Consider the following 17,500-nt stretch of genomic DNA (forward strand, 5'->3'; position numbering starts at 1 on the left):
ATCTATGTTTTGCTGTAACCGTCAAGCACATTCCAAGCGCGGGCGTACTAGGCGCTGCTGGCATTCCTGTCATTTGATATCGGTCGCGATATCGCGGATTAAGCAAACAATCTCCCTTTGTCTGGAACGTCTGTGACGTTTCGGCTCTAAAATAGTAGAAACTGGCTTCGGGCAGAAATTGATCCCACCCGTTCCTTTACCACAGCGAAACATATTTATTTAAAATTAATCCACTTGAGACTCGAGCTCCGATCGCTGTTTACACAACAAGAGAGGTGGGGGGGGGGGGGGGGTTAGGGGCTGAATGACGGTTGTTATCAGCAGCAGCGCAGCAGAGGAGCAGACGAGGGGCACTAAAAATGGCAACAGATGTCCGTTCTGCTTGGCTGTTGCCATCAATCGCTGGTTCGACGCATTTCTTATCGGGACTCGCTAGTGGCTGGTACGGTCCGGACAGAAGACCGAACGGATTAATTTTGCCCTTAATGTACTGGATAAGTGCGCGCTGAGCGAATTGAGCTTGAGGTAATTTTTCTGACACAGGCATAGGCATAGGCATATAATATTGTTCAATAACTGGTAGGATTTGACCATAGATCCAAGCAATCTTATTTGCTTGAAAAACTCTATTATTACTTTACGGGTCTGGTAACTTTGGTCTTTTAGCTCTTTTAGAGGCGGTATACCAATAAACCATCTAAAAACTAGAGAACAAATTTTTAACAATTAAGTACGTTTTAGCCAATATCCATTACACCATTCCATAGACTTTTCCATCACAAATTATTAATCGTTTCCATCTGAAATTATCATTGGCTTAACTTGCCAACGTTGCCATTATCTAACGAAGCATGAAAAAGCATTAACAAGCGAAGTGCTTAAGCAAATAATTCTCTCTCATCTAGCACCGATCGATATCAAAATGGAAATTATTACGGGTTATTTTTCAAATTATTCCTACTGTCTGCGATGAAATAAAAATCGAAAAAACTGGCGCTTTTCGACCTGAGGGCGGTGAAAGGTCACCGAACTGCAACCGTGGCGCCTGCTTGCCCTTCCACGTTGAATCCGCGACTTGAGCAAGCCAGCGTCGCGGCGAACACAAGCTGCTACTACCGTCGCTAGGCAATTTTCATTTGGCGCAAATCAAAACGCAATCACAATTCTCACACCTTGTCCCGCAGTCCGGGCTAGGTGATAAAAGCGTGGCACCTCCCTCTTCCCTCCTCCCTTCCATTGCTTATGCTACCCTAATAGACCCCGCGCGTAATCTGAGCGCGGTTGGCGGAACTTTGAACCCCTCCTTTTCGTGCTTTTTCCCTTTTTTTTATTTCGTCGTCACTCCTGCGGACAATGACAGTGATTACGATGGGTGTTTGTCGTGGTGGTGGAGACGATGATGATGTTATCGTCGAGGGGGGCAACTGCAGCTCTTCATTAAAACGGCTCGACGAATCGACAGTCATCGGGTATCGCGATGAGCTGTGTGCGCTTCGTCAGCGATAATCTGTGCAACTGAGCAAGGGGTGGTACAAGGGAGGCTACACGATTGTATTTATGAAAACACCTGCCTTATACATGAATCAGGTTGAGGGCAGGGTGCTGTTTTAAGTTGCTCGAGGGACAAGTAGCTTTTTGCCCGCGTTGAACGTCGACAACAGGCAAGCATCCGACAAGCAACGCAATTCCGGTAGCGAGAGCATTATCAATTGTTCCTCATATGCTTATCGTGGCTGCAGATGCCAATCATAATTGCCAACTAATGCGCAAGACGCGCAAGACAGCCGATGTCCAGCGGCCGATAGAAGATCGGTCGATCGATCATTCTTCTCTCATCCATCTATCTGCCGATCAATCAATCATCCAACTTTTTACTAGGGGTGCCGCGCCTGTCAACTACTTTGTCAAGATTGCAGCGATCCACCTAGGGAGGCCTTAATATGCGTATCGTGTGTGCATCTCTCTTGTCCTCATTTCCTCTGTCTTCTACGACTTTCGCAAAACGAGTTTCCCTAGGTGGTTTTCTTTCCTGCAAAGTTGCAATCTTCGCTGAAAGGAATTTCCTTCAACTCCCCGGTGTGTTCGATGTGTACATTACGTCCGAGGGAGTGAAACTAGCGTAACACAGTTTAGTGGAGCTGCTAGAATTAGCTCGACACGCACGCACGTACGTTCGGTGCATGACGTAAGAGCGACGCAATTCCCTTTCGGCAACGGTAGCCCCACCGTACATGTCGCGATGTGTGCGATGCAACAAGTCCACGTGGTGGTGGATGTGGGTCCCTTTCTCGATAAGGAGAAATCCTTGTCGATGCACTCGATGCCACGAGTGCCAACTCGATCAAAGTACACGCAATTAGCATGGCCATCTAGTACTGGACACTAGGGTGTTATTACGTTTCCTACTCGCGGAAGCAAGATGGAATAAATAAACATCAGCGGGATACTCGGCGGCGGCGGCAGCTGGAGCACCCGGGGTCGAGGGTTATTACCGTTAATCGTGGTTGCGTTGTTTGCGCCCTGCCTTGAATGCCCTTGAAATGGGAACACGTTTCCTTCCTTCCTTCGTTTCGTTCCGTTCTGATTCTTTGCTCTCGTTTCCAGGCCGGTCGCTGAAGGATGGTTTGGAGCGGAACGGGTGCAACGGGAACGGGCTGTTTGTGGCTGTAGAATTTTTGATGCACCGTCTATTGTAAACACTTGGATTATTTTGTGCGGCACTAGTTTCTTCACTAAATAAGCGGTCACCGGAGGTTGGGGCCTATTCCGGCGTCGGTTTATGAACACTTCCGCGTGAAAATCGGCTTAAAATAAAACCTTTTCCGTAGTTGCGAGTATTGCGTGTGTTTTTGGAAGATTACGAAAAAATACTCGACCAACGACGACGAGCTCGACCGCGGTAGAGCGACCCACTTAACCACACAATTTCAGAGTGCGGATTTTAGATTTTGTTACAGTTTTTTTTTAACATTTTTAATTCAAAGTATTACGATACATGACAATAAAAATATTGAAGAATTTTGCGATGAAAGCCGCAAAAACATTTTCGATGGAAATTACTTTAAAACACAATTTTACGCAAACGCATGCGTTGCGTGCGAGGACTTGTTCACAGGGCCTGCGTTTGTGAATCGGTCAGAAAACTTTGGTGATATTCGGCGACAAATACCCAGGTGAAGCGATCAAAGTCACAATGCAAACGTATAAAGCAATAATTTAAACCTTGAGAACCTGGGAAATATTGGGAAAATTATCGGAAAAGCACAAGAATCCTGCTAGTGAGCTGAAATAGGCCGCGTAAACGGTCGTTTCATTTTGCTGAATGGGCAGAGGGCTTGCCTTCTTCTTCCTCGCGGCTCTTGTTGTTATTCTACGTTGTTTTGGTCTCCGGTTCAATGTTGGAAGAGTTCAGAAATTGCTGTAAAAAGTGAGTAATTTTTAAGATTTTTGGATTTTTTCGTGCGCAACAAGATCCAACTGCACTCCTGTCGTCGTTCTCATTGCAAGAGTCGCGAGGTGTTTGTAACAAAATACAACGCTTCGATGAACGCCGATCGGATCGTAGTGCAGGAATTCTTTTACTCCGTGGTAAACAAGCTATCCTTTATATCCCTCGTGCCGCATCCCTGGGGCAACCGGAAGTGTGCCGGAAGGGCGCTATCCATGAATCAGTCGACGTGCGAAGGGGTAAAATCGTCGCAAGTGTGCCACAAGTTTCACTTCCGCTCCGGATGCCTTTCGCTGCTCTGGAAGGGCCAGCGGTGAGCAGAAAATAGCTTCACGTCCCCCGGTTTTCCGCTACCGACCTCCAGAAGCACGGAAAGGGGACCTTTGCGGGACGGCTAGCGCAGCGGATGTCCTAGTTATTACAGGAATTATCACGAAGAAGGATTACTAGGAAAAGCGTTCCTCGGTCGTGCGGTCGGTAGTGAAAGTTGCCAAGACAGTTGATCCCGGTGCGACCTGGGGGAGTGGTGGAAGTGGTAGAAGAACCCCCTCCTGGAAAACCGGAATTCGTTGTAACATTGTGTGTCCTCGAGTGCTCGCTCGTTGTTTCCCTTTGGTGGGAGTGGGATAGAAGAAGGTGTTGCCGTCGTTTCGAAGGTTCGATGTGCGTCTGATCGCTGATCCTCTCGTTCGTTTCGCAGGTTCAAGCTTCAGTTCAGTGCCGGTGAACTTTGCCGTAGTTCCGGCTTACTCGTACGGTTATACGGCGTTTCGCCAATCATCATCATCACCATCATCGGTGGTGTTTGGTGTGAACGGAGAGGATCCTGTAAAAAGTGTGGACAACCGTGCATCAGGCCACTACTGCGAAAGGCCAGTTCGGGGAGGTGGTGGTGCCGGAGAAGATCATGTTCGGGGAGAAACTGTTCGGTGGCCTCAACATGGAAATGATAGCGAGCAATGATCTGGATGAGTCGATGGAGAAGTTTAACTTCGCCTCCGGGGTACGTGTTGCGTGTTGTAGACCGATCCCGTGGCTTCGTCTTACGTTTTGCTTCATTTTCTATCAAACAGAAGTTCCAATCAATCGTAACGGATCTCGGGAAGGCACTACTTCAGGCGGCCAAGCTCGGAAACACGGACAAGGTGCACGAGCTGATGAGTCGTGGAGCACCGTTTACGGCCGATTGGGTAAGTGCAGCATCTCGGAAGCGTTTTGGCCATTGGATTAATCCCTATTCCCTAATTCTTGTAGCTCGGAACGACTCCACTACATCTAGCCGCACGGTACAATCACATCGAAACGTCCCGGGTATTGCTGCGAGCCGGCATCAGCAAGGACTCGAAAACGAAGGTCGACCGAACACCACTGCATTTGGCCGTGTTTCACGGTAACATCGAGATCGTGGAACTGCTGCTCTCACACAAGTGTGAAGTCGATGCGAAGGACATGGTACTCGATCTAAAACGTTCGCTCTTTGAGCACCTTCCGGCTTACCATTTTTTTGTTTTCGACATTTCTTGCACAGCTCAAAATGACGGCCTTGCACTGGGGAGTAGAGCGAAAGCACACGAAGATCGTCGAGATGCTGCTACAGTACGGAGCGGACCCGAATGTGGTCTCCAAGTTCGGTAAAACGCCGATCCAGCTGGCAACCGAATCGGATCAGCCCAACCTAGTACGCTTGATGACGCTGGCCAATCAGATGCGGGCAGCAAGTAGTGAACAAGTGGGGGTAAGCAATCGATTGACGAGCGATCGGTCAACCGATCATATTCTTATGCCCATTCTCATCGGTTGCAGGTGCAGGAGGCAACGGATAGCTTGATGTTTGAGTTGCAGCAGCACAAGGAACGGCATGCTGGGCAACAAAAAGACTCCGCCGGTGATCGAACCACTGGTGCCGATGTGGAGGACAACATTACAATGGACCTGAGCAATGACAGCAATCTGTCGGCGCACCTGAACGGAGGATCGTTAGTGAACGGGGGTGCCAGTGGGATGCCACACGATGACACGGACAATCTGATCGAGCGAGAGGACAGCCTAACCGATGCAATAACCAATCTCGAGCAGAGCACGGAAACGGATCCGAAAAATCTCGATTCCAGTACGCTGCAAATGCTAAAGCAGCACGGCATCGCACTGATACCGTCCGACGACACCGGTAGCCTTATAACGTCGGCCATTCAAAGTGGCCGCAAGATCGTCCTATCGGAGGCAGGTAAATATGCGCTTAATGAATCGAGGAAACTACAATCCGCCGGGTCAACGACAACGACGGCAGCGGCGACGCATCCAACGAAACTGCACCATAGCTCCCCCTCGACGACGACACTGCACACGATCGGCGCAAGCAAACCGAAGACAATCAAAATCATTAAGAAAGCTCCATCGGCATCCTCGTTCGGTATGAGTGGCTTACCGGGGCACCATCAACAGCAGGTGCATCAGGTGCAACATCATCAGGCACACCATCAACAGCTGCACGGTACCGGTCCATCGCCTACGCTTAAAACGAGTAAAGTGATCAAAATACTGTCTCCGGAAGAGTTCCAGCAGATCTGTAGTGGTGACGTAAACAGTATAAAGCGGATGCCGTCTAATGAGTTCAAGAAGGCGATCACCACGACCTCCCTAAGGTAAATGAGGCGTTTGCCGTGATGAATCGTGATGAATCCGCATTTAACACGATCCGTTCTCTTTCTGCAGGGTACCCGTGAGTGGCCGATCGACGCTGTCATCGAAGCCATTCGTTATGACGAAAAGTGGCCAACGGATACCGGTGACGGCGGCCCCGGGAATCAACGTGATATCGGCTCGCGCTGCAACTGGTAAGGGTGCTGCTGGTGCGACGGCCGAGGAAATCGTGAAAGCGAAGCTCAACGCTAGTGGTGGTGGCAGCAGTCTGAATGGGCTTCCGGTCGGTAGCAGTAGGCACATCATCACATCCGCCGATGGTGTAAAGCGGCTACGGACGGCCACCGGAATGGAGATTATCTCGGCTCTGCCCACAAAGCTTCCCCAAGATACGGTGGTTTCGGTGGAAACGGGCACCCGTACTACAGCGTTAGTTGGTAGTGGGGGCACTGGTGTACACCAGCAGCGCTTAGCGGCCGGTGGTTCGCACAACAGTAAGGTTACGACAACAACCGCCACTAGCCTGATGGTGGAACTACACGAACGGCAAATGGTGGAGATGAAAAAACTCATCGAAGATTTACGCAAGCAGTTCGAGTTGTCGCAAAAGCAGAACGGAGAGTACCGGACGCGTCTCGAGAAGCTGGAAAAGGAGGTGCAATCGCTTAAACAGCAGCAACAGCAGCAGCAAAAACCGGGCGCCAGTAGCTCAAGCAATTTCATCGAAATCATCTAGCAGGCTTGTGGACGAAGTCGAGAGGCAACGAATAGGATTGTCGCGAACACTAACGAGGATCACGGGTATCTATGATGATGGGGTTTGTGGTTGAACCTTCGTGATTTGCACAGGAAGCTCCCTACGCCAATGGCACGCTAATGAAGGAGAAGAGGAATTGATCGCTTCGCCTAGAAACTACTTAACATCCTATGGGCCTTACCATTTCGTTTGCTTCTTTTTACTCTTCCTTTCTTTCTGTCTCTTTCAATTCTTGTGTTTCTTTGCTCGTTCCTATCATTCCGTATATTTCTCACCTTTCTTCAGTTTCTCTAACCGGCAAAGAACCATTTCCTTCGTTATCATCACGTTTCGAGCTTTTGGCTCCGGTAACTCCCCCCCGTCTCGTCTACCTCGTGCCGTGTTGCGTAGGGTGTATAAACAGCACTCTCTAGGAAGAAGCGCGTGCAAGTGCAAGCGAACGCAAAGCGGTTAAACGAAAAATAAGTAGATAAAACCCTTAATAATAGATAAGTTAAATTAGTTTTCTCGCTAGCTATCATGGTAATACCAGTTTGCCATTTACATCAATTTCTGCTGTTAATAGTAGCGATAAGAATAATAGAAAGAAGAACGAGGGAGAGAGAGAAGAGAATTTATCTTACAAGAGAAGAAAAAACAAACAAAAGTAACCCCCCAACCCTCTCCATCAGCCAGCTGATAGCTGTTCTAGTGTAAAGCAGATCACTTCGTTGAAGTGATCATCGCACGTTAACCTTCACCGCATTTCATCAGGTGTTGCTGCTATTGTTTGGTTTTAGCACTGCCCTTAAATTGAATCGCTTGAACTGTTGGCCACTAACACAACTCGGCAAAAACAAAAGTTGCAATTTAAAGTTAATGTCTTGGTACGGAGCGTACAAAATTGATATAGAACAGTTGGAGCAATGCAGCGGATGTAAGCGGACTTCTAAGCACATATACACACACCGACACACAGACATACTGTGACACATTTACAAGTACAATAAGCGCGTAATTTCGCGTCGAAAATATGTAACATTTTACCTGTATAATAGATAAGCGCGAATCCCAGAAGGCAGTTGATATTCCTGGTTCGTGAGAACCGTGGTGAGGCGTTGGCGCCTCACCGAAACCACCATTTGCGCCAGCGCTTTGTTCCTAGCTAGGTATGGAGAAGGGACCGGGGCATATACGGTCAGGGACCGGTGCGCCTGGAGCATTTCATTTCTTTTGTTTTTTCCTCCTCTCATCCTCCTTGTGGCCACCGTCTGAACCCTTTGTAAGGCTTTTTCTCGCTTTGCTGGTACTTTTCTGCTAAGAAACGTGTTCGTCCTCCGTCGTACCACGGACAGATAGTTATAAATTTAAAAACGGTTAATAATGGGTGAAGATAAGATGGAAACAAGGCGGCAGGAACTCACAGAGTTGAGGCGTTGAGTTTGGGTTTAATTCGTTGACATGTTGTACAGAAAATTTGAAGAGTTTAAAGATGTAAACCCAGGACCGGGAGTGTACATAGTGTTTCCGACGAACGAACCCCATGGTAAGAGAATTGTGACAGAAAAACGATAGAGATATTAAGACAGCTCGGATGGAAAAACAATGGAAGGATAAGATTTCTCACAGATAACGCGCCGGGCGGCGTGGTTAGAATACAAAACTATATGATACGTTGTCGTAAGCTTGCGTTGTCGATCGTTGGCTACAGACAGTGAAACATTACGAGTAGCCTTAAGGTGCAGTAGCCACCGACGCAGTGGCGGCAATACGCACTTAGGTGGTAAGCAAATAAAACGGATGCATTTGATCTTTTCTACTACTTGGCTTGCATCTCTGCTGCATTTATTTTTGTATCCGATGGGAGTGGATTCCGTGGGTCTTAGAAGGTGCCACCTTACAGGCCCGTCTTCTCGCTGATCCACTTGTTGAAGGACGTAACACGTGCGAATGCTCCCGGCAATCCGTGCTCACAGCCCGAAGCATGTCCGAAGCTAACGACACCGACCAGCGTGCTATCGTCGGTCAGCACGAGCGGACCACCGGAGTCTCCGCTGCAGGGCAATTCCTTTTCGTCACCTCGAGCGCACACTGTGCTCTCCTTGATCAGGAACGGACCGAACGTCTTGGCACACTCGCTATTGGAGATGACCTTCAGTGTGGCGAACTGGAGCGCTTTGGCCACATCACCGCCATCGTTCTGCAGTCCCCATCCACTCAGTACCACTTCGCGGCCAGCGAAATCCTCCTGCTTGGTTGCACGGCGTATCGGCTGGATGCGATCGCTGAACTTGACCTTCTCCGGCAGCTGGATCAGTGCGACATCGTTCCTAACGAAGATCGGATTGTACTTCTCGTGGTGGAAGAACCGCTCCGAGACCAGCACCACGCGGCCATCGTTCGAGATGTCGTTGAAATCGATGGCACCCAGGTGCACCTCGACCGATTCCGCACCCTGTACGCAGTGGCCCGCCGTTAGGACCCACTCGTCGCTGAGCAGACTACCACCGCACAGAGCTCGCTTGCCTCCGGGCAGGTGTATCGTTAGCCGTGCCTGGTACGGGAACTGACCGAGTTTGGCCGGCTTACCATTGACGACGCGCAGTCCCGGTGCAGCCTGAGCCACGGCAAGAGCGGCCACCAGGAGGCCGATGCAGATTGCGGTGCGCATGTTGATAACTGCCTGTCTCAGAACGGAATACTGCTGCTGATCCGATGCGATGGCTGCAAAGGGAGTGGTACCGATTCAGCCGAGCCGCTTGGCTATTTATAATTGATACCTGCAGATACCTCACCGAAGTGCTCGGTTATTCCTGGTAGCACGTTAACGATAAGATAACCATCTCATAGCTCTCCCGTTCATCCGGCAGGGAGGGAGCTTGCATGGATTATAAGGAGCCGGATGCAGCATGTTCTGTTCAAGTATCCGTACCGACCTAACCACTTGAAATGCTCCTCCAGATTGATCAACGACCTAGTACGCGGGGGTATGACCGTCCCGAGGGATTTACCATTTGCGTCCACCGGACATGAAGTGGTTTATGGAAAACGGGTTTAATAAGACACATGTACGAGGGGTGCTTGTGGGCTGCTGGTGACTTTGATTAGAATTGAAGATGTTTTTGTCCAGTAGTCAATCCGTGGGATATGGGATCATTTATCGATTGTGTACGAGATGCTGTGTTCCAGCGGATTATTGCTAATACTAGAATACACGCCTAGGGGTATAATAATCCGGCAGTAATGATCATAGATTGAAATCTTCATTACTCATAAGCTGTGGTGTGTGAGCTGCTTCCATCCACTTTTAAAAATAGACCATCTACTAATCGATTAAAAAGTTTCTCATTATATCAGAACAGTTTTTCTGCTTTCTGTATGCTATTTCGTCGCTTCTATAAATCTATGTGTAGTATCGATTAGTTTCATCACCTAATCATCGTTTAACGCACCTTATTCTGGCTAGCGTCTAGAACAGCCGAGACATTGTTTGGCAATCGCTTACTTTTAATAAAACTCTTTGAGAATGAATAATATATCCCTGTTGATGGGGCATATATTTGGAAACGAGAAATGATACCTTTATCTATATGACGGGTCATTGAAATTCATGCAGTGATAGAGAAGTCGTCAATCATCGCAGACATTGGTTGTGAAGTACTTACCATGCAAAGCGGATGGATCCTTATATGGTTACTGATAGGTAGGTCTTGTTCTTAACATGCTTTAAACAGTGCGGGACTACTACTCAGCCCCTTTTTTTCTTATAGCATACTCCTGGGACCGCCTCTCTTGTTGGTCCGAAGGACGATCGTGCATTCAAGTTGAACAATCGCGATCCCAGTGCGATGGTCTCAATATTTCTCGATCGAGGGTAGATCAACCGCTACATCGTTCGCCAATGGAGTTTGACCTGCTTATGCTGCAAATTGATCGAGTATCCATGTTGTACCCGGATGGTGAGGTCACGCGGATGTTTAGCGGGATTACATACAGCGTGATGTATTGGATGTTCAACGATGAGATATTACGCATACCGTCGGACAGCCTGTTAAAAGAAATAACCCTGTATGCGGCTCCGCGTCTGCGAACAATTAAGGTATTGGGTAGTACTAATAACGCCCTAAAAACATTGCAAGTTAAAAAGAATGCCATGCGAAGATTGCCAACCTCTCTGCAATACCTCCAAGGGCTGTATTCTTTGGTGATACTACATGGTTTTCTGGATGAGTTCAGTCTAGAACCTCTGCAGGGCATTCGCAATCTTACCTACGTCTGCCTCATGCATAACAATCTGCGACGACTTGTGGTGAGTAGAGACTCAAAACTGGCTGTATCAATTGATACATTAATGTTGTCCAACAACCTGTTGGAGTTCATCGATATGGAGTTCTTTACTCCATTCAAGCGGCTCCGTTTCCTCTATTTGGCGAACAATCATCTCAAGCAAGTTATCACAAATGAGCATGTTGTATTCCCTTTGCTTTATTATATTAGCCTAGTGAATAATCAATTTACGCAGCTGAACTTCTCCAACTGGGATGCACCAAGTCTTGGCAAGTTGGAGCTGGCCGGTAACAATTTGACAGAACTTCCGTTCGGGATTGGCCGTTTCATGAATCTAATTTTGCTGGATCTCCAATTGAACCAGCTAACAATTCTCGATATGACAGATTTTGAAAACTTTTCCAAACTAATAGTTTTGCATGCTCATGAAAACCGATTGCATACCGTCCTACCAGCTTGCCAATCCACAAAAAACCCTCTTTGTAAACGAGTTTCACTGCCTGCTTTGGAGGAAATAACATTTTATAGTAATAATCTGACCACCATCGATTTCACTCTCTGGAACATGCCTTCACTCAGTGCGATAGATCTGTCGCACAATCAGTTGAAGAATTTACACAATCCGTTCGACAGACTTCCAAAACTTAAATTCCTATATATTACGAATAACCGGTTAAACTGTTTGGACATACGAGAAATAGAATCGTACATTCAAAGACAAATGGTTTTAATCGATACTAAAGCCAACAATAGCACTTGTTTAACCAATTCGTCCATTAAACATCCATATGAGAAAGGAGTAATGTGCTGCAACGACTGAGGACTTGGACGAAAGGTGTCTATAGCATATGCCATACAAACGTTATAAAGATCTTATGTATAATTGTTATAAAATATGTACCTTACTAATTCGTCAAAACGTTCCTCGATTGGCTGGAAAGATTGTGCAATGAAAAGCATACTATAGTAATTATTGTTGTAGGTCTACCATCTTATATCTTCAGCGCAGTGAACAATTGTGTATCTTTTTCTGTTGCACTTTTAATAAAAGTTAGCATTTCTTCCATGTGGAACACCATGATGGAAACGACCAATTCTTTATGTATCTTAATTGCGTCCCTCGTCCCGGAGGATGCTTTCGCTTTAGTACTATAAATAACCTATGGATTAACATGCCGCAATCAATCATTTCTACAATTCCATGTGCAGTATCGATTTGTCTCATCACCTAGTCATCGTTTAACGCAACCTGATACTGGGTAATGTCTCGAACAGCCGAGGCATTGTTTGGCAATCACTTACTTTTAATAAAACTCTTTGAGAATGAATAATATATCCCTGTTGATGGGGCATATATTTGGAAACGAGAAATGATACCTTTATCTATATGACGGGTCATTGAAATCCATGCAGTGATAGAGAAGTCGTCAATCATCGCAGACATTGGTTGTGAAGTACTTACCATGCAAAGCGGATGGATCCTTATATGGTTACTGATAGGTAGGTCTTGTTCTTAACATGCTTTAAACAGTGCGGGACTACTACTCAGTCCCTTTTGTTCTTACAGCATACTCCTGGGACCGCCTCTCTTGTTGGTCCGAAGGACGATCGTGCATTCAAGTTGAACAATCGCGATCCCAGTGCGATGGTCTCAATATTTCTCGATCGAGGGTAGATCAACCGCTACATCGTTCGCCAATGGAGTTTGATCTGCTTATGCTGCAAATTGATCGAGAATCCATGTTGTACCCGGATGGTGAGATCATGCAAATGTTTAGCAGCATTACACAGAGTGTCAATTATATGGTATTCAACGATAAGGTCTTACGCATACCGGCGGACAGCCTGTTACAAAAAATATTTCTAAATAAGGCACCGAGACTGACAACAATTAAGGTGTTGGGTACTAACGATGCCTTAGAAAATTTGCAAATCCATAACAGTGCCATCAGAAGATTACCAATCTCTCTGCAGTATCTGCAAGGACTGAATTCTTTGATCATACTCAATAGTTTTCTGGGTGAATTCAGTCTGGAACCTCTGCAAGGCATTCGCAATCTAACCCACGTTGATCTGAAGCGTGGTAAAATTCGGCGACTTGTGATGAGTAGAGACTCAACGCTGATCTCTGGGCAGCAAATTGAGAACTTAGTTTTGTCGAACAACCTGTTGGAGTTCATCGATATGGAATTCTTTACACCACTTAAGCGGCTCCGTGTTCTTTATTTGTCGAAAAATCGTCTCATGCAAATTATCACAAATGGGCCTGTTGTATTTCCGTTACTTTATCACCTTCGTCTGGTGAGCAATCAGTTGACACAGGTGGACTTCTCCAACTGGGACGCACCAACTCTTGATGTTTTGGACCTGGCCGGTAACAATTTGACAGAACTTCCGTTGGGAATTTCTCGATTTACGAATCTGGAGGGTGTATCTATCGCTTATAACCAAATTACGATTCTCGATTTGCAACAGTTGGAAAGCCTTGCTAAACTAAGAGAGTTAGATGTTGAGAACAATCGATTACACACTATTCTACCGGATTGCCAAGAGCGACGAAAAACTGTTTGTCCCCAAGTTTCGCTGCCTGCTTTGGAAGTAATGAATTTAGAAAACAATGTTTTAACCTCCGTCGATTTCAACCTTTGGGTCATGCCATCACTCGAAAGAATTGAGTTAATGAATAATTCGCTGCAACGTTTACATAATCCGTTCCACAAACTTCCGAAACTAAACCACCTGGATATTAAATATAACTTCTTAAGCTGTTTGGACATACGCAAAATAGAGTCGAACATTAAAAGAAAAATGGTTCTAATCGATACTAAAGCCAACAATAGGACTTGTTCAACTAATTCCTCATTGCCGCACCCACACGAGAAAGGAGGGATATGCTGCAATACCTAAGGTCATGGACGAACGGCAGTTACATCGAAGCTATGTGTGTAGTGTCCCTCCTCTTCTGAGAATCCTTCTTATTCTGAGAATCAAAATAAAATAAAAAAGAAAATGAACATCTGTAAATTAAACAACAATTTTTCCTGCAATTTTCTTCAGCCAACGGCCGGTATTCGTTTTCCACAGTCCACATGTTCATAATTCAGTTTCCAAGCTAAGCTGAACAGCTTCATTCTTTTGAAAAGGGCCACATGGGTTTATCTCGCAAGTTGTCACAAACACAACTTTACGCGCATGCGGCTGTGTGCGTGCAATTACTGTGTTCATTGTTGGAACGCGCTTCATATTACCCCCTTCTGTTCATAATTTTTCGAACATTTTTTTCTCGACAATCGAAGAGTGCGGTTCACCGAATCCGCGGCCTTTTTCTCGTTAAAAGTTAAGCAAAAGTTCTGAAAGTGCAGTTCCGAAAATGAAGTTCCTAATTGTCTTAAGTGTCCTGGTGGCCGGGGCCCTGGCCGATGGACCGAAAGTCACGGATAAGGTAAGGCTTCCCTTGCTTTCTTCGTCCCCCGGCATCATAGCGGTCTCGGGTACCGCTTATCGTCTGCCAATGATATTCGCTTACGTGTCTCTTTTTGGGCACTGACAACGTGGTAATCTCATGTAAACCAGAATGTAATTTCAATTATGATTTTTTTTATGTTCAGGTGTTCTTCGACATCACGATCGGAGGCAAGGAAGCCGGCCGCATCGTGATCGGTTTGTTCGGTGCTACCGTTCCGAAGACTGCACGTAACTTCAAGGAGCTGGCCGAGAAGACGGTCGTCGGTGAAGGGTAAGTCCCATCGCGCTTTTAGAAGGTTGACATGCATTATCGCTGGGGTACTTTGCATAATGGAATTATCAAACTTCATCCTAAGCCAACACAAAAGCGAAGCTAAAAATATTTCAATGGCCACTACGTCTGCGAAATAATGGTCTTGAACATCTCCGCTTCGCGTCGTTGTTGTGATCGTGATCATAGTGGTCGCTTGGTTAAGCTTATTGACGGCCAGACGAGAGTTCGTTCCCCCCTTGTGCTGGCTATCGTTGGCTGATGTTATCGCATCATTCATCTTACAAGTTCGAAGTGTTGGTAGTTTGTACAAGTTCTGTAAATATGGTCACGATGATGTTTGCCTTTAGTAAGCCGGCCATGGTAGAAGAAGAAGAGTACTTTCTCAACAGGTTTCCCGCTCCTCCCTCTTAGCCTTGATTCGCAAGCAACAATCCGCTGATCGTCTTCCTTTCGTTTTTTTTTATTCGTTTCGTCTCGCCAACGCCGAACGCGCACCACAGATACAAGGGCAGCAAGTTCCATCGCGTGATCCGCGACTTCATGATCCAGGGTGGTGACTTCACCAAGGGTGATGGTACCGGTGGTCGCTCGATCTACGGCGAGCGCTTCGCCGACGAGAACTTCAAGCTGAAGCACTTCGGTGCCGGTTGGCTGTCGATGGCGAACGCGGGCAAGGACACTAACGGTTCCCAGTTCTTCATCACCGTTAAGCAGACGAGCTGGCTCGACGGTCGGCACGTCGTGTTCGGCAAGGTGCTGGAGGGCATGAGCGTCGTGCGCAAGATCGAGAACACTGCCACCGATGGTCGCGATCGTCCATCCAACGATGTCGTGATCGCCGATTGCGGCTCCCTGCCGGTCAGCGAACCGTTTGCGGTCGAGAAGAGTGATGCCACCGAGTAGGCGTTTGGTGGCTTACCCGACAAGGAGAGAGTGAGAGAGAGAGAGAGAGAGAGAGAGAGAGAGAGAGAGAGAGAGAGAGAGAGAGAGAGAGAGAGAGAGAGAGAGAGAGAGAGGGGGAGAGAGAGAGGGAAAGGTGCTCGTGTCTCTGTGCGGTGCCTCTGCTGAATACGTAGATCGATCTTCCTTCGCCGTTACTTCAAACATCCGCCTGTTGCTATCGGCGTTGCTACGCACCGTCCTATCAAATCATCTGGGCATCACTCTTCTCCAAATATTTTTGCATTTATGATCTGCCAGAGACACGAACCAGGAAGATTTAGACAAACGAATTGTGACAACGACGACCGTAACAGCAGAGCACCACACTGTGGTAAACGATTTTTGTAACAAATAATAAATGAGGAGATCATCGAGTATATTTTTACGAAAATATGGACCAACGAGTAAATTACGTACGTAAAATGATGACATAACGACTGTGGGAGGGATAGGAGGGTGATCGCTTTACTGGTGGAATGTGATACGCGAGTTGCTACATCCAAATCCGTTTATCGGAGCGACACGATCGCTGGAACGCATTGGTGATTGCGAGACGACTTTCCTAACCTTCCACCATCTGTAATTGTAGCCATTGCATCGTACAAAACGTGCATCACTTAAAACCTCTCGTTTCGCTTATAATTTGCACGATAATAGAAAGCGGAAATGAAAACAGAAAATCCAAGTTTTACTTCCGATAGAACAATAGTGCGGATCATTGTTGCTCTGTTCCTACCTCCACAATATTGCGTTTTGTGGGAGGATCGTTGGCTTAGCAGCACAATAACAGACCTCCTGCTACTACGCACGCCGACACGCCGTTGCCCATTGTCGGCCCATTGTTGACGCCGTTCCCTGTTTAACCGTTCCGCTGCTATGCTTAATTATAGCGTAGCGCATGCTTACGGATGTGAATGAAAAGCCGATGCTCTCGTTCCCGGCTGGCTATCGCTGTAATTAGTCATACTAGCACGAGCTATGATAGGTGCCACAACGCAACATTCGCCACACACGGTCTAGGTCAGGGCTTTCACGATCGACTCGATCGTTCGACACCAGATTGCTGCCTCGGATCGTCATCATATGCTGGAATCTAAAGTGGGAGAAAAAAGAAAATCATCCCTTTTTATGATTTCATATCTCTTAATAAGTCTGGTTTTATTACTCTGTTTATGTACACTCTGATCTTCAATGATCAGCTGCTCTACTTTTCGCGAAACGTCTAAACCGTGGCAATACGCTGGTACCAGCGAGTGAGGCCCGGCTATGCTCCTATGGTTTCTTCCCTATTAAACGTCTCTATTCACCTGTTGTTTGCTTCATTAAGCTGCTCATGTTCATATGTGTAACTTTTACACCTGCTCACATCAGCTTTGCGGTCTGTTTTGCTTGATATACATTACATATTTTTGTTTGGTTTTTGTTCTTCTTCCTTTCATTCCTCTAAATAATTACACAACCTTCAAATCTGTTTCTATAAATTTTATTAATTTGTCTCAGTTTCATTTTTGTTATTAGTTTTGCGTTTTGGTTTTCTGCCGTTTTCTCTCGTCCAATTTCCATCCTTCATTCATTGTTGCAGCTGTAATGTCTTTATGCGTTTTTTGCTTGGTTTTCAAATTTTGGTAGTTGGTTTTCACTTTCTCTCAAACGTCGATCGTCTTAGGGTTTAATATAATTTTAACAAAATTCTAACTAACTTTCTACA

At 46.5% G+C, this 17,500-nt stretch overlaps 5 protein-coding genes across 5 annotated transcripts in view; 2 read left to right on the top strand and 3 right to left on the bottom strand.

Annotated features, from left to right (window-relative positions):
* Nucleotides 1-2,891, bottom strand: part of LOC125954703 (1-acyl-sn-glycerol-3-phosphate acyltransferase gamma-like) — a 6,480-nt gene extending 3,589 nt beyond the window's left edge. The window contains exon 1 of the mRNA XM_049685206.1: nucleotides 2,493-2,891. The gene's annotated coding sequence lies outside the window, so the exon portion shown is untranslated. The remainder of the gene's footprint in view (nucleotides 1-2,492) is intronic.
* A 493-nt stretch (nucleotides 2,892-3,384) lies between these two features.
* Nucleotides 3,385-8,646, top strand: LOC125957785 (poly [ADP-ribose] polymerase tankyrase-2). Its single transcript, XM_049690699.1, has 7 exons — nucleotides 3,385-3,427; nucleotides 4,149-4,451; nucleotides 4,522-4,638; nucleotides 4,703-4,900; nucleotides 4,977-5,183; nucleotides 5,252-6,090; nucleotides 6,161-8,646. Exons 2-7 carry the CDS (start codon nucleotides 4,356-4,358, stop codon nucleotides 6,822-6,824), a joined length of 2,121 nt encoding a protein of 706 aa, XP_049546656.1. The 5' UTR covers nucleotides 3,385-3,427; nucleotides 4,149-4,355; the 3' UTR covers nucleotides 6,825-8,646.
* LOC125957786 (collagenase-like) lies at nucleotides 8,641-9,495 on the bottom strand. Its single transcript, XM_049690701.1, has one exon. The coding sequence runs from the start codon at nucleotides 9,493-9,495 to the stop codon at nucleotides 8,722-8,724; it is 774 nt and encodes a 257-aa protein (XP_049546658.1). The 3' UTR covers nucleotides 8,641-8,721.
* Nucleotides 9,496-14,379: 4,884 nt separating this feature from the next.
* LOC125953284 (peptidyl-prolyl cis-trans isomerase 5) lies at nucleotides 14,380-16,171 on the top strand. Its single transcript, XM_049682743.1, has 3 exons — nucleotides 14,380-14,553; nucleotides 14,720-14,847; nucleotides 15,351-16,171. The coding sequence occupies exons 1-3, from the start codon at nucleotides 14,482-14,484 to the stop codon at nucleotides 15,751-15,753; spliced, it is 603 nt and encodes a 200-aa protein (XP_049538700.1). The 5' UTR covers nucleotides 14,380-14,481; the 3' UTR covers nucleotides 15,754-16,171.
* Nucleotides 16,172-16,946: 775 nt separating this feature from the next.
* The window catches only part of LOC125956673 (sodium channel protein 60E), a 123,666-nt gene continuing 123,112 nt past the window's right edge, over nucleotides 16,947-17,500 (bottom strand). Inside the window, exon 34 of the mRNA XM_049688755.1 lies at nucleotides 16,947-17,500. This exon is cut by the window's right edge and continues 6,523 nt beyond it. The gene's annotated coding sequence lies outside the window, so the exon portion shown is untranslated.

Source organism: Anopheles darlingi, chromosome 3 (genome assembly GCF_943734745.1).
Source record: "Anopheles darlingi chromosome 3, idAnoDarlMG_H_01, whole genome shotgun sequence".
Taxonomy (NCBI): domain Eukaryota; kingdom Metazoa; phylum Arthropoda; class Insecta; order Diptera; family Culicidae; genus Anopheles; species Anopheles darlingi.